The sequence below is a fragment of the Mustela lutreola genome, chromosome 6, assembly GCF_030435805.1.
Source record: "Mustela lutreola isolate mMusLut2 chromosome 6, mMusLut2.pri, whole genome shotgun sequence".
Lineage (NCBI taxonomy): Eukaryota > Metazoa > Chordata > Mammalia > Carnivora > Mustelidae > Mustela > Mustela lutreola.
The window spans coordinates 71,681,528-71,698,898 of NC_081295.1; the positions used below are offsets into that span (position 1 = coordinate 71,681,528).

At 36.4% G+C, this 17,371-nt stretch overlaps 1 protein-coding gene across 3 annotated transcripts in view; it reads right to left on the reverse strand.

Annotated features, from left to right (window-relative positions):
* The window catches only part of LAMA2 (laminin subunit alpha 2), a 645,363-nt gene that overhangs the window by 76,207 nt on the left and 551,785 nt on the right, over nt 1-17,371 (reverse strand). For all 3 annotated transcript variants that reach the window (XM_059177585.1, XM_059177583.1, XM_059177584.1), the window contains 3 exons: nt 8,761-8,877; nt 6,699-6,881; nt 2,041-2,195 (listed from right to left, as the gene is read on the reverse strand). In XM_059177585.1, the coding sequence (XP_059033568.1) occupies nt 2,041-2,195; nt 6,699-6,881; nt 8,761-8,877 (455 nt within the window). The remainder of the gene's footprint in view (nt 1-2,040; nt 2,196-6,698; nt 6,882-8,760; nt 8,878-17,371) is intronic.

Here is a 17,371-nt window from a genome sequence, read left to right on the forward strand (position 1 = left end):
ATAAAAAATAAGACACTTTGTTTTAACTTCCTTTTCAAAAGAATGATTGAAAGTTTCCTTGAAAGGCATGGACAAGGGTTACTTTTTGGTATCATTTCTTTATATCTGTCTTTCATTTTATGTTTTGAGACAGGTTTTATGTATTTAACATGCCAGAATTTTCTCTTTCTCCCTGGGGGAGGGAGCACAGAAAACTGAGGAATATATGGCATATTTTTAGATTTCTTTACAAGAAGAAATAATAAGAATGACCAGATTTTCCCACACGATGACTAAGAAAATAAGGCTAAGTGTGTGGTTTTCCAGAGAATATTTATTATTATTGTTTTTTCTTTTTTTTAAAGATTTTATTTATTTATTTGACAGAGATCACAAGTAGGCAGAGAGTCAGGGAGAGAGAGAGGAGGAAGCAGGCTCCCTGCTGAGCAGAGAGCCTGATATAGGCCTCGATCCCAGGACCCTGAGACCATGACCCAAGCTGAAGGCAGAGGCTTTAACCCACTGAACCACCCAGGCGCCCCACTATTACTGTTTTTTTTAAATTAACATTGCAAACGATAGGAGTGATATCACAAGCTCTCCCTTTCTCTTGCTACTTCCACCTGTTACAGGTGGGACTCTTATTGAAGTTGCCTTGTTCCTAGTTTCCTCACATTTATACCCCAAACAACTTCCAAATTCATATTAAAAAAACACAGCTCTGAAAATATTACATTTCTTGTTTGAGAACTTTCAGCTTCTCCTCACCAATAAGGTTCATCTCAGGAACCATTCTGGCTAAATGAAATTGCTTACTTCACCATCCAAGGCCTAACAAGACCTGGCCTCCAAGGACCTGGCCTCCAAGGACCTTTCCAGTTCAATGTTCTCTCGACCAGTCATCCTGGAAAACTAGACCACTCGCTCATGAGACGAGCCCGAAACTTCCTTTTCTGTCTGCCTTGGTCATTCTCAGAATGCTCTCCTTCCTTACTCTCCCCATCCAAATCAAGCCCTTTCCCACCCACTCAAGGCCTGGCTCAAATTCTTATCTTTGGGAAATCTTCTGGCCGCTATTAGAGGAATTCTTTTCTTTCAGAACTTTATAGCATTTCCCATCGGTCAGGCAATGTAACACTATTTGGCATTACCTTGGAGTTATTTATGTACATGTCTTATTTCTTCTATGGTGTTATAAACTATGTAAGTAGAAGTTGCCTTGAATGTAGGAGATGCTTTTTCTACACAGGCTAAATCTTAGCTAAAATCCCAAACCTCAAACTAACATCTATTTCTTTTCACTTTGTGCTTCATATGTACAGTAAGTGTATGTCATCATACTGCCCACTTGGTTTTCAGATTGTAACTCAATATATATGTGTTCTCAACCCTATCTGCTTCTTTCACTTTGAGCTTCTGTACATCATCTTGATGAATTTATCATTTTCTAAATTTCTCCTTAGTCAGGCATGCATTCCTTTTTAAAGTGCACCTTGAACTTATTGTCTTAACCTTGTTTAGAGGTATCAGCTATGTATAAGGAGAAGAAATGATATACTGCTCCTTGGGTCTCATATTCCTGGCCACTACTCAAAAAATTATAAGTTGATGGATTAAGAAAGGGCATTTTTGGTCATTCTAGTTTCAAAGTTGCTCAGAAAATGGAACTTTCGAGACAGAAAACTTGGATATATAAAAAGATTTGCATTTAAACCTGACAATATAAACTGTTATTTTTTCCCTTCTATTTCTAAAGTCACCATGGGATGAAATTTATTAGTTTAGATAAAGTTTCACATTGGTATTTAGCAATTCTACCTGGGTTCACCAGGTTGCTATCTTCTAGAAAGTTCTTCTCTCTTATGAGTTTTGTCTTTTGAAATTTATGGGAAAAAAAAACAACAACAACGTTTTTTCCTCCCCTCCCCATCAAATTGCTTCAGGTTAAAGGAAAATAACCAGCGATCAGTCAACAGGATACATTGTGGGGAGGTCATTCTGTCTGGGAATAATACCCCGAATTACAATCAATCACTGATACTGAAAATAAAAAGAGCTTACAGAATTAGCCTGTTTCCGGGCTTGGTTTATCAGTTCCTTTATCTCAGAGATGTTTTTCTTTAGGTTATCCTCAAGTTCCTTGATGGGTTTGAGTTTATCTATCAGACGATCAGCTTCTTGTTCTAGATTTTTCACAGTGGCATCGGCATCTGCAACTGCATTGAAAAAATGAGTGCATACCACACACACACACACACACACACACACACACACACACAGAGACATGAAAATAGTAGTATGCTTCATTAAATAATTGAAAGGCTCTCATCTTATCCACATGATAAAGCAGGGCCATGATTGCAGAAGCGCAGTGTGTGATGGCAAATGGAAAATTTCAGTTGGGACTCAGGCAAGCCAAACGGAAGGTGTTAGAGACGGAGGACCAACACTCTGGTTTTGTGATTAAGATGAACGTTAGCATGGAAGGTAAAGAATACGATGACCTTAATTCAATGATTAATTTCTAGCTTCAGGTCCAAAGCTTACCTTTATAGAAGTTTAGTCACAGAATCAAGGAATGAACGTGTTTTAAAATGTCACTTCATCTGTCCAAGCCAGAACTGTATTTAAATCAGGGTTCTCACCCCAAATTGATTTTCTTTCTTTTTCTCACGGTCTATCTTTGTATGTCTTATAGAGGGAAGCTATCAAAATGTCTTCTGAAAACATTTCGGTGTTGAACAACCCTTAGACTGAAGGCCAATGTTAAACTTTAATTAAATCTTTCATGCTGCAGTTCATTTTCATTTTGAAGAAGAACGGACTATCCTAATCTCTATATTAGGCTGAACCATATTAAATGGCCATTCTTATGGGTTCAAAAAAAAGTTTGAATATCAATGATTTTCAAAGGGGTTTAACCCTAAAATAACTGAAGGTTATCATTGATCCACAGACTTTCAGCATGAGCTTTTCATAGGAGGGCAAATGACACATGGAAACCAATTACTCTATCTCAAGGATGCTGGTCATCTTACCTAAACTACGCCATTTATTATCTGATTGAGCATGTATTGTTCTGATTTCTGTCATTGTGACTCTGATGAAAAAGGGAAACTGCTTAAGGACCAAGGCTGAGCGCTTTGCTCAGCTATGAACAATCAGCACTCTGGTGGTCAGTGAACTACGGAGAACTAATCCTCATGAAGGAATCAAAGGTGCTCAAAAGGAAGGACATTATGATTTTCGAAGCTTGCTTGCTTGCATATTATTTACTTACTTATTTGGCACACACAGGTAGCATGAATGGGAGAGAGAGAGAGAGAATCTTAAGCAGGCTCTGTACCCAGAGCAGAGCCCGAGGCAGGGCTTGAACTCACAGAGACCTGAGATCATGACCTGAGCCAAAATCAAGAGCCAGTTGCTTAATTGAATGACCTACCCAGGAGCCCCGGAAATTATTATTTTTAAACTAGGCTTTGAATTGAGTATTTTGAACTCATGCTTATAAATATGAAAAATACTATAAGGGTGTTTAAAAGGATATAAGTGTATTATTAAATTTAATTAAAAGAGTTCCTAGATCAAAGCCTGATACGCAGGTTCCTGGGGTCAAAGCTCTTGCTACATAACTGGATATTCAGCAGACATAAAAGCATACCCTTTTGTTCTGTATACTCTTAATAAACCATTTGTCCATTTTTTCCTTCCTTTAATTCCCCAATATTACCCTGGTATTCTACAAATTATCCTAGAATTAAGAAAAAAATTATTTAGAATTGGATTCATGGGAAAAAGGAAAAGGGTAAAGCAGACTATTTCAGCTTCATCCGAGAATGCATTCTTTCCTTTGAAAGCTCTCATATTCTTATCAAATGTTTCCAAATGAAATCCAAAGGTTTCCTACCTCCCTCCTCTTCCCCCCCCACCTTCTATCTTCTGGAGAAGTTGAAGTCTTTTGGAAATTATCTTCTTGGCGGTTTTAAAAATAAAACCTCTGTGATACTGAGTCTGATACTTTCTTAAATAATGCTTTTTAAAAGTTTGTGACTTTATTTTATAGTTATTTGAGTGTATAGAATTTAAAATCACTTTTGAAGATAGATTATGATAATTCAATGTTTTTCTAGAAAATTATCAATCACTTTTAGGTTCTAAAATTCCTTAGCATATTTTGACAAGTACTTTCTTATGTGTTACATTTCCCCCCTGTATCTAATTATAGCTCCTTTAGAACTTTGTCCATTTGTGTTTTATTATTCTTGGGTTAAGTCTGCCAAGCATTAAAAATATTTTATCTTTACACTCCTAAGGATTCACCTCTTGTATTTATCAAGTGTGTTATTTTCCATCTTCTAATTCATCCATTTTTTTTCATCTTATTTTTATTTTGTCTCATTTATAGGGTTGATTACCTAAATTGCTTATTTCAGTGCTGGTTTTAGTAATATAATCACACCCATATTCCACTGAAGACAGCCTTGGTTGTATTTCTCAGGTTTCAATATGTTGGATTTTACTATTATTATTTTCCATTCTGATTTAATTTTTGACTTTGAATTTAAACTATGAGATATTTAAGAGAGAATATTATTATATCCCAATAATTGCTCATTTGGTAAGATCTAATTTTATTAGTTTTATTTTGTGCTTCTCCAGGTATAATTCTCTAGAAGTTGAGAATAATTATTCATAAGAGGGAGGGAAATGAGCATGGGGTGGGGGAGGAAGCGATACAACAACATATACTTAATCTATTTTAATCCTACTGCAAAGGTCTTTTGAACTTCAGTGGCTGAATCTGTGTTCTCAGAAGAATAACAATTCGATTCAGTCTGTAGAAGAATTCTATTTTCCACTTTTCTATTGGTACCATACAGGTATTTCATTGATTTCTATAACATAATTGAAAGCATTTTATATCAAATACATCCATAGCGAACTTTTTGTAAAAAAAAAAAAAAAAAACTTTAAAAAATATATATAGTATTAATACTGTGACATAAATAATATGTGACATAAATAAAGAATAGCTCTAGAAGGTTAAAGCAATACCCAAACACGGTAACATGCAAAGCTGAAGCATTTGCAATAGGCAGTCAAGCTTAAAGTTACGGAAAAGTATGCCGGTAAACATATACATACTGATTTCTGCAGGTAATTTCATATGGAAGCAAAACAAAAAGAAATGAGAAAATTCATGAGGAAATAGTTTTATGAGTTTTATAAAGCAGTGATTATCAAAAACTGGTACTTTTCACAATAGGTGCTAATTACCAATGCATCCTATTTTAAGTCAAACAACTGTGATTAACTAAAAATCCACAAACACATGTCAGTTAGCAGGCTATTGTTCATACTGAAAGAAACTGTACTAAGATTTCTAATAAGATAGAAAACAGACCCAGTTTAATTATTATTACAGGTAACTATCTCTAGATGGAGTGTAAGATCAAAAAGTTAGAGAAAAATATTATAAAGAGACCACTATTAGTTGAGAATCAATATGAAATTGAATGAAGTAGTGTTTTCAATTGTAAAATAAGAGAATGATATTTATTTTAAAACTTATTTTCACTTGGGGGGCATACATATTGTGATCTGGCATGCATTGGAACCATTTATTTGGATGGAATCTTTGAACGACAGACAGCAGCTATTTCTGAGTTTATATAAGAAAAAATGAAAAAAAAAAAGATTGTATGGCCTTTCTTTTTTTAAGAAATGGCAAAGTATAAATCCTCCCTAGTCCTGAAATGCATGTTATATATGTTTTCACTTTTCCTTGCTCTTTAACGAATCATGCTAGTAGTATTTATTATTTTGTAGCATCGTTAGCTTTTGAGGCAATGGTGCTGAAAAATCAGCACCCGAATTACAGAACATCTAATGTCCATAACTGTTTCTGTTATTACATCCTAGCAACATTTGGATACCCAATGGAAATGTTGGTATATAAACAGAGGGCTAGTCTCTTCAGAGTGACAAGTACAAAAAAATCAAGCATCTCCTTTGGTGAAATCACATACTAAGATATTGTTGCATCACTGCATAAGATGGAAAAAAGATAAAAATCATAATGCTTATTGACTACAGTTAATAATTTAAATTATCATTATATTAAGTTCTACCATATTTTCTCAGTAAATCCTTATTAACTTGATATAATTGAATGAAATATACAAAAGATGTGAAGAAATATTCTTGATAAACTAGATACTTTAATTTCCTGAAAATATTTAAATAATTTAAATATTTACATTTAAATAATAAAATATTAATATTTTTGAATTTTAGTGCGTTTCCGGTTGATAACATTTTAATATCCTGTTCTAACGGGCCTGCTGGTAAGTGTGCTCCTTGACCTCTATGTTCCATGGAACTTCACAAACTCAGAGAATGTAATTTCACAAGCACAGCTGTATTTTCAATTACACTGAAGGATTAAAAAAAAAAAGTATGTGGCACCCCTATACCAAAAATCGTGCAGACTTTGAGAATTCCTGGACAAAATGTGGATGAAGAAAGCACTAGAGGGGGCCTGGGGACCTGGATTCTAGCTCTGGAGGTGCAGCCACTCCATTCCTGAGCCCAGTCCATGAGGAGAGCAGACAACATCACTGTGGGGTCTCCTCCTCCTCCTAAGAGTTAGGAGTCTAGGGTCCTTTTATAGTATGAAGAAGCACGGGACATAATCAAAGTGAAAAAGGAGATCTTACTGTTCTTCGAAGGATCTTTTAACACAGCATTTGTTTTGGCTACGCTGTCTGCTAATTGATTGTAGTTTTTCTTCAGGCCATCAAGGTTCTGGTGGAGATCTTTAATCTGTGCCAATACGTCTTTTGCAGTGTCGTTGGCTTGTCTTGCTTTGTCCTTAATGGCTTGCAGTTTAGCAGCTGTGTCTGTTAGCAGGGGAGGGTATGGGGAACAAAGCAAAGGGTCCAGAGTTAGTGGCTTACTCTGTGCCAGTCAAAGGGAGGCTGTGGCTGGCCCACTTCGGGGACACAAGCACAGACGGAAAGGCTGAACTTTGTCTCACTTGATTATAGCAAATGAAGTAATTTTTTAGCTAAATTAAATTTTCTCAGGGACCTTTGCTATGAATACCTGATTAGTTCCTAAGATAGCAAAGTGATTATTCTAAATGTTCATTGTATAAGGGTATACTGTAATTTGCTGCCAAACACATTACAGAGAGAAATTTATCCCCAAGTCATAGTTTCATCAAAAATAGATTTAAGATTTAACTTGAACATTCCAAAAGGTGAATGATGAATGAATGTACTTCAACTTAAAGGTAGAGACTCTGCTGGGTATTTTAGACCATGTGTCTATGTACTTATATTAGTTTTCAGCATTGGAAATTTTCTATTACGTCCTTACTACTGAAGGAGATGACAAGCAATCCTGGACAGTTAGGTTTTTTTTTAAATATTAAAAAAAGTAAAAATCATTAATATTTCCAGTGTTATATTATATAAATGTATGCTTTAATTTACTTGATCATAATTTGTATAAAGACATATACTGAACATATAGGTGCCTACTAGTATGTGTAGATTAATAGTTAAAGCCACAGGCTCTGAAGTTAAACTGTGGAGTTCAAATCTCATACATGCCACTTTTAACAATGGCCTTCAGCATTCTCTTTCATTTCTTAAATTTCACATATGAGTGAATCACATGGTATTTTTCTTTCTCTGACTGACTTATTTCCCTTAGCATGATACTGTGTCTCAGCTTGTTCCCTGTAAAATGGGAAGAACACTATTAATTTTGTAGGATTACTATAAGGATTACATACACTTAACACGCATATTGAGTAAACACTCAATAAACATTAGCAGATTTTGTTATTATCATATCACATTATGAAAATATAAAGGATAGTACTTTCAGGAACTAATACCAAACAATAACTTCAAGTACTTATAATAGGTAAGAAGATATTACAGACATGGTTCAGCTGTTAATGTTTTCAAAGATGAAACATTTAAGGAACTGAACTTTGCCAAGAAAGATGTGCTAATGGTTGCCAGAGGGGAGGGCTGTGGGGAGAGGGGCAGAATGGGTGAAGGAAGGGTTGGGAGATACAGGCTTCCAGTTACAGAATGAGTAAATCATAGAAATAAATCACAGCATAAGGAATATAGTCAATGATCCTGTAATAGTGTCATATCAGGACAGATGGGAGCTACAACTGAGCTTAAGTATAGCATAATCTTATAGACTTGTTGAATCACTATGTTCAGTACTTGAAAATAATGTAACATTGTGTGTCAACCATACTCAACAACAACAACAACAAGAAAAAGAAGTAAAGAATGAAGTGGGAAAGGCTCTCCTCTGTCGTGTAGGTATTATAATCACCTGTGAGTTTGTAATAGAACAATATTGTAGAGAACGGTACCCATGCGATTCTATACTTTCCCATTAACATGAGATTACAAATAATATTATTTATAATAATAAGAAGAATCTTACTAGAAAGAAGATTTCCTGGGCTGACACATGTAAGAAAAGTATATAAGATGGTTATATTTTCCTTTTTGCAACATCTACCAATGGATGTCTCTAGGATAACAAAGCATAAGATAAATCCGAGGACAGAGAGTATGACTTAGTTTCTCATTCTCACAAAGAAAAACTCACAAGTAAGAAAACCAATATCTAATTTCCTGACAACAGTCCAAGTGTAATGTCAGAAAAGATGATAAACGTTAGAACATTCTTTAATAGTTCAGGTCAACTGACACAGTTAGCAGTGTCCCAAATGCTTACCATTTGGAATGGCTGACAGCTTCCCCAAAGTGTCATTCAAAGCTCTCAGGAGATCCTCATTTCTAACATCTGCATTTTCTAATCTGGTTATTAAGCCATTCAGATAGTCATCATTTTCTGTGAAGGGAAAACAAAAAAGAATGAAACAATTTTAATCATCTCAGAGTTTACACATCTCTGATATGGATACATAATTTCAGATTATTTTAATGTAAGTTTTACAAAATGCGGGAGAATTGATTTAATTCCTTTAATTTATTAGCATCTATCACTACATACATCTCAGACCATAATATAAAACAGGTGTTTATGAAATGACCATTTCACTCTTCAACAAGTTCAATAGCTATGTTTTCCTCTTGGTGTCTGTTATGTATTTGACTTAATTTTATGTTTTTTTTTTATGGAGAAAAAAAACTGCAAAAGAATCAATCTCTTACTGCATTTGTAATGATGTACTCTTGGCATTATTCGCATTAATGTTACTTATTTTAAAAATTTTATCACCAAAATGGATCACAGGATTAGCTTTTAAAAATCTCAAATAGATATGATTGTTAAGTAGAATCTTCCAACTATGGTAAATATCGCATTAATACATAGTTGAAAATGAATGAAAAAACTTCAGTGCATTTCTGATAAAATGTTTTTTTGTTATATATAGAGAACAATATTTTAGAAATTGCTCTCAAATAGGCTTTTCAGAGGTTTTTTTTTCTTGCTACCTTAGCATGATTTCTTTAATGTTAAAAAAAAATCACCTATTGGAGATAATTCAATATTACAAGTATAAATTTTTCAGCTGTATTCCACTAGTTTTTAACATTGCCAAAACAGATATACCTGTGACACTACATCAATGTGTATCTTCCAGAATGTTCATGAGTTTTTTTTTTTAAAGATTTTATTTATTTATCAGAGAGAGAGAGGGAGAGAGAGCGAACACAGGCAGACAGAGTGGCAGACAGAGGCAGAGGGAGAAGCAGGCTCCCTGCCGAGCAAGGAGCCCCATGTGGGACTCGATCCCAGGACTCTGGGATCATGACCTGAGCCCAAGGCAGCTGCCCAACCAACTGAGCCACCCAGGCATCCCTGTTCATGAGATCTTTAATTGGAGGTACAGATATGAAAAAAAAAAGATTCTTAAGATCTTTTTCATGAAAACAAACAAGGGACACAATACATATGGTGATACAGAGACAAAAGTTTGTCAGGGTGGGATATGGCGGTGGGCAGGTGGAGAAGAACATACGAGAGAACCCTGATGGTACTTACAGCAGGTAAAAACCAGGAACAGAACAAGCAAGGGAATTCATGGTGGCGTGAGCACCACCATGGTGGTTGGGCTCATTAAATTGCTTCTTCTGGGCAGATAGTTCTATTCTCTTATTTAAAAGAGTGACTGATTGATTGATTGATCGGTCAATCAATCAATTAACAAACGTCTAAAGCAACCAGAACTGGGGCAACTTGGTATTGTCAACACTAAGACTTGTTCTCATCACTTTCCTGGTACCCAGCTTGGGCAGCAGGAGAGACTAGGTCTCACACAACGGAGCCAGAGTGGTCTCAATTTGCTTGTCCGCATATTCCCCCAGAGGCAGCGCACCTGGCTTCTCAGGGGAACTGAGCAGACCACTGTCAGCTAGAGAAGCATCCCTGCCTTTATCGGCCTTCATCCAGAAAGAATAGCAAAGGGAAAGGAAGATGGATGAAGTATTCTTAGCTATCAGTATTCTGGATGTGAAAAAGAGGACTGAACATATTAATTAATGACCCACTTCATTTCATAGAAGGCTTTTATAGGCAGACAGATTAAAGCACTGTTAAACAATAGTAATGTAAGCACATACTACAGTTTAACACATCTGCCTTTAAGCTCCATGCCAAAGACCTGACATCATTGAAAAACAAAGCATAAAATATCCTAGCAAAGCATGGTTCAAAAACATCAATATGTCCATTTCAGTCACTAAGATGTTATTATTTTCAGTTCTAAGTGCCTCAAAATATATTTTCCAAGTAATTAGATTTTCTCCTCTGTCAATCATGATTCATCTTTCTTCTAATATTTCTGTTATTCTCAGTGTTTGTACTAAAATAAAATCTTTGGATAGGTTATTGAAAGTCTACTTTCAGAGGGAAAGCCAGTCTGATTATGACTGTGATCGCTATATGAATTCCTTGAGAATAAAGGGCTGTTCTTTTGATATTATCTTGGACGTCTTCATCAATTAAGGAAAGGGAACAGTATAAATTTTATTTCTTAGCTTCTTGATTGGATTTGATTTTTTAAATAATGAAGCATTCAAACTGGTCTGGCAAGCAAGATCTTCATGTACAGTGAAAAAAACATTAATTTAAAGAGCATCACTTGGTTTATATTATTTCATGCATTCAAATCGCAAATACTGGCTGAACAGTCAGGCTAATTATTCAGAGGAAAGATTGATCTGAAGAACATTGTTGCTTCTGTCTTTCAAGTTCCAAAGCAGTAATTTTGATCCTCTGCTCTCTGTACTTGGAGATCAGAATGTGAATATTCTGCCCACACTCGGATTTCTAGGTTTCACCTATTAGATTTGGATTCCTTCTTGATGAATCCTCTCCCACACTGTGATGATTTTTTTCTGAAGTAGTTTCTGGAATTTCACAAAGCCAAATCTCAACACTTCATAGCTTTGTCAATAGAATTAGGTGAATAGAAGGCGTGTACAGAAACCTACCATGGATTTCAAAATGGAAAACTTGGGAAATTATTGCAATGAATAGCTCAAAAAAGCAGTCCTCCAAACTCGGCTTTAAATGAAAAGAGATATGAGGCCCAGTGTATCTATAGCTGACATGTAAGGGAGACGGCATTTGGCCTAGTTTGAACTGTAACATGACCAAAGAAACAGAATTATTAATAGTTAAAGAACATCCAACCTGATCCTTTAGTTGTAAATTTTGGAGAACAAGAGAAGGATCCGATTTATAATTCATAGCAACATTTTATAGGATTTCCTCTCACTTCTTCAGCTCTCATACCTAGTAGCTGTAGTTAAGACATTCTCTTTAACTTCTCTCCAGGTATCACACCCACCAAATTTTAAAAGCTACACATACACACTTTTTCCACTTTGGTTCTCCCTTTCCCATCCTGTCCTCACATATTAGAACACAAATGTCAATGGGTTCGGCAGATACAGAGCTCGTACAGTTGAGAGTAAGAAGCAGCGCAGTAAGGGCCGACTGTGAACATTCCTGGCGGTATCAGTTCCTCTTGTTTCCCATGCATTGACTGTGCAGGATAGACATACTCAAACTGAAACTCACCAAGGTTGTAAGTCACTGCTACTCAGAGCACATATTTACTCATTTACCATGCCATGCTGATTATGAATTACAGTTCAGTTAAATCAGAGCTGGTAACTTTGAACTATGTTATGTAATATCTCAAAATAAAGCTGTTGTGCCACTTCTTTCATCATCAATAATGTCTTCTTGTACAAAATTCTTGTCGTTAAAACTGTGGTGTGGTGCAATGGACTCCTCGTAAGACTCAGAGGTGGAAAACAAGGTGGGTTCACATGCCATTTCTTTCCCTTTTTACATGTGTAAGATAAAGATAGTGCCTCCCTTCAATGACTGATAGGAGAAACAAATCTGTGGATGTATGAGAAAGTGCTGGATTTACAACAGGCAGTAAATGGTAGCAAAATAATTCACACTGGCTTGAGGATTGCGCTGCTGTATTTACCAGTTTTCAATGATGCTGAAACAGGTTTCAACTAAATATAAGAATGCTTTTTATAGATTTTAATGAAACATTCTCTTTGACTATTGAAACTCATCTAGGGACGCCTGGGTGGCTCAGTTGGTTAAGGGTCTGCTTTCAACTCAGGTCATGATCTTGGGGTCCTGGGATCGAGCCTTGCATTGGGCTCCTTGCTCAGTGGGGAGACTGTTTCTCCCTCTGCTGACTGCTCCCCCTGGTTGTGCTCTCTCTCACTATCTCTGTCTCTCAAATAAATAAATAAATAAATAAACAATATCTTTAAAAAATGAAACTCATCTAGTTAAGTTCTTCAAATATAATTTTTATTTTTTGTTTAGGCACAAAACAAATACCTTGAAAGAATCTCTCATTCACAAGGGTGAAATTGATAGAAAGGCTGTTAAATGGGTCTGGTTAAATGGGTCTCCTGCCAAATTGCCATTCAGATAATATTTTGTAGTGAACTCCTTGAATACTGTGACATTTGTCTTATTATGAATTAATACTCTGATGGAATCTTTACCACTTCGGATTTGCTTCTTACCAAAAAATGAAGGAATATCCTCTGTTTAGGATTTCTTTGTAAAAGAAGAATTTAATTCACATAACTTCCATTTGTTACAAATATATTTCGTGTTTTGTTGTCGAGGCACCTTCTGAACTAGAGAACAGATTAAACTCTGCAGCATTTCTCTGTGTAGTTCTGAAGCAGAAGGTTTGAAATAGGCAAAGGATTGGCATGAAGTCACATAAAGTATCTTGATTGTGACCTTCTTGATAATGAGAGATTTCGGCTACACTTGGTTATTCAACCACTTATTCGTTTACCAATCTTGTGTTAGGATCATGACCATCACTGTGCTACCTTCTGGACTATGGCTGAAGCCCCGTGGTTTTGCCCAGCAGAGGGTAAAAGCATTAGCTTTGTAGCCAGACTAATGTGGGTTAAAGTGTTGGTCCCACTATACAAATGTGGTGCATTCAGATTCTTGGTGTTTCTTCAAAGCAAATGATTTTGTTTTAGACATGCGAGGTGGCCAAACTTAAATTATGTAATATGTGTTTGCTTTACACAATTTTCAATTTTATTGTATTATATTATATATTGTCATTTTTGGATAGTTTAAGAACATAAGAGGTACAATTTCCCTCAAGTCACTTTATTATAATTTTTCACCCACCTATGTAGTCCTTTACCTGCTTAATATTTCCAGATCTTTAAATTTCCAAAGAGTCTGTCCCCTAAGTCAACCCCACAACCCAGGGCAGGAACCTGGGACCTTGCTGAAGGAAGGAGTGCTGCTTAAGGAAGGAGGCCAGGCAAAAGTGAGGACTGGATTCTGTCCCCAGCCTCCCGTCAATTGACTTGAAGAGACTGCTATGCCCAGTTTTGCCACTCTTTTGTATTCCTAGCCTTATTTCATGACTTTATTCCCAAGCTTCCCTTTCTCCCATTGCTGTCACAAGTTTGGGATGTGTCCTATCTCTCACTGACTTTTCTGCCCAGACACATGCACTAGAGTGGCGGTGCATGGGAATCTCTGAGATCACTTAGTCAGCAGGTTTATAGGGAGGCATGTTTCTGAGAAACCTTGTCCTGATCCCAAATGACCAAATTTAGTCTTGTTCCTCATGGGGACAGTGCTTGATAGGCCCTCAGTAACCATCAGCTGTTACTGAATATACTCTTCCTTCCTCTAGAGAGATGCTCATAGTGAGAAGTCTGAGGAGAGGAGGGAGAGGGGGCTTCTCTGGAGCAGGATCTCCAAAGACTTAAGACACCAGAATAGAGGGGAATCCTCTCCTCAACAAATGTAACGAGAAACCAAAATGGACAGACATTGAAACCCACTTATGGTTCCACTGGGATAAGCTCTGAAGCCTGACTGTGGGTCTGTAGACTCATTGTGCTTTGGCCAGCAAGGTATTCTAAAAGAACTTGACAAGTACTGTATGGTCCAATAGTTTCTACCTTTGTATGTTTGCCACTACTTTGTCACTTTCCATTTTAACTCCTAAACCAACTCCAATCTGGTTTTATTATTTTCAATTTCTTGATTCACACTCCAAAGGAGGTAGTACAGCTCTGTGTGAGGAATCAGCAATATCTGTGGGGAAAGATTCTTTTGTTCTCCAGACTACGGTCAGCTTGGAGATCCAAGCTTGATTTCATTCATTTAGTCCAACATTATTTCTTGTCCATGAAATAGATTTTGTTTGTCTTTCACATGCCAATCTTCATAAAGGCTGATTCTGGCAAACGGTAGTATGTGAAGTCAAAAGGAGTCTATCTTTAATAATGAAAGAAGGCTTTGGGCAAAATTTAACTCTTGCATCATACTTTGTTTTAACATTGCAGTATTCCTGTTTATTTATTTATTTTTCTAATCTAAAATAACAACAGAATCTTACCAGGTTAATCAATGCTACTGTATTAACAACATTCATGAAGGCAGAATCTTTCTCATACACTTGCCTGGACTGAATGATCGAGTGTTTAGAATACCCCAGTATAGAAAAAAAGCACTGATTAATTTGATAAAAGATAATATGTGGAATAATTTTGCTATCGTTCTTCGTGCTGGACTGTACTTCATGTCATGCAATTCACTGAGTCGATGTCTTCGGGTTTAGAAACTGATCTTACTATTTCTTAGAAGTGTCATCCAGTTTATAGAAACATTATCTATTTGTTCCTAAGTGAAATTGCAGGGTCATAGGGAATTGAATGATTTCACTTATTGGGGTGAAGATAGAAATTAGGGCTAAATTGGGAAGCAAATAATATTGAGAAGTTATTCTATATAAAGGTGTAAAACTGTATAATCTTAGTATTCTCAGGTTTCTAATATACCAACCTCTGCTTCATTCCTTGCCTTGTACACATTCCATGAGAACCCCAACTGGCCGTTTGACTGACAAGCTCTCTTGTCAATGGCAAAGGAGCATTAATTCACCTGCTGGTATTAATTCATCTTCTAATTCTCTTGATCATCTATTTGTCCCAAGTTCCATATCCATCAAGGAAATGATTTTTACCTCCATAGACATTTAATCAGTGCAATGCAGACTGGTTTCAAATTTCAACAGCATACAAGGGCAAATTGACTTTTAACAAATGTATGCTCAAAAATTAAAAAGCAAAACAAATTGCTCCTGGCAAGTTCAGACTCCCTCAAGGCAAAGACAGTATAAAACTGGCAGGGAGCAGCACTAAGTCATTCATGACTAAAGCTTGAACTCACCGGATTATACTGAATTGAACCAAATAACAAATTAGAAATATGGAGGGAAGACTGGCCTCACCATTTTTATTCCTTCTAACTCCAGGCACCAAAGAAAGGGAAATGACTAAATCTCTATTTTAATAGCTGCTGTCAAGAGTTTTGCTCTGTAGGGCCTATTTCAGCAGATCCTGGTGGTAATATATGGCATTTCCCTGATTAACAGCCATTTTATAACTTGTGTAATTGGCCACAAATCAGGGGAATGTCATAATGTAGCAAGAAAACATTCCCATCTCCGTCAGAGCCTTGGCTTGGATTTTTGGAGAAATTATTACTTGAGTAGTTTGTGGGTTTTCATTACTTCAAATGTACTACCTGAAGTACAAAAAAAGACATTTAAACTAATGAATGTTTCTGTCTCCTAACCCTTTCCACTAGTACTGTCTTTAGATTTCTTTTTTTCTTGGGGAAAAAAAAAATCTCTGAAAATAGAATTCTTTCTCCATTTTTATAATGCCAGTATTTTGGGGGAAACAGAGGTGAGGGCAGAGCAAGGAGTGAGGTGAGGTGACTCAGGCCTTCACCTCAGGTATAAAATTTAAAGGGGCACCGAAACAATAATCAAAAATATTTTAATGCAGTATTTAAAAAAAATTAAAATGGATTAAAAAAAAGATCAATGATGAACAAAATAGTAAACTTTTAAATAAAACAGGACTAACCCTGTGCTTGTACAACCTAACCTCACTCACCTCACCTTAATCCTTCCTAGCTCTGGGCAAAGATACCAGATGGGAAGGAGTGGCCCCAAAGTAATGGGATCAACTCAACTTGCCCAGGAGGAAGATAGGTTTTGACTCTACAGTGACTTCAGTTCAGAATAAGAGCAAGCTCCTGCACAAAATTGTGTACACAAGGTTTTTTTTTTTTTCCTCCTGTGACACACAGTCCAAAGCATTTTACTATCCAAATACCATCACATGGACAACGGTAGTAGTAATTTCCCATCAGCCTCTATTAGAAACCACAGATAAAGCATGACAAATATAAATGTTTATAAAACTTCTTTTCTTTCTGAAGTTAGTAAAGACCCATATCATTCCATTCTTCTCAAAAATACGCTTCTTGCCTGATTTGAGCCAGTCCTTGTGAAATTAGACCCTAGAAAAACAAAGCTAAAAAGAAGACCATGGGCGCCTAGGTGGCTAGTGGGTTAAAGCCTCTGCCTTTGGCTCAGGTCATGATCCCAGTGTCCTGGGATCGAGCGCATCAGGTTCTCTGCTCAGTAGGGAGCCTGCTTCCCTTCCTCTCTCTGCCTCCTTGTGATCTCTGTCTGTCAAATAAATAAATAAAATCTTAAAAAAAAAAAAAAAGAAGAAGAAGAAGAAGACCGTGTGTCTGTCCTCCAGAAGATGGAATCTAAGTACAGGCTTGCAGTTGGACAAGTCTGTGAGAAAGGCAGGCAGTGAGAAAGGGCATGTAGTTCAGTTCCTGGAGAAGATGATATCTGAGCTTAACCCTGAAGGTCTGCTAAAAGGTAATTATATCAAAAAGAATGAAAGATGGAGAGGCATTCCAAAGAGAAGGGTTAACACTCTGAAATATGGAGGCTTGGAATAGTAGT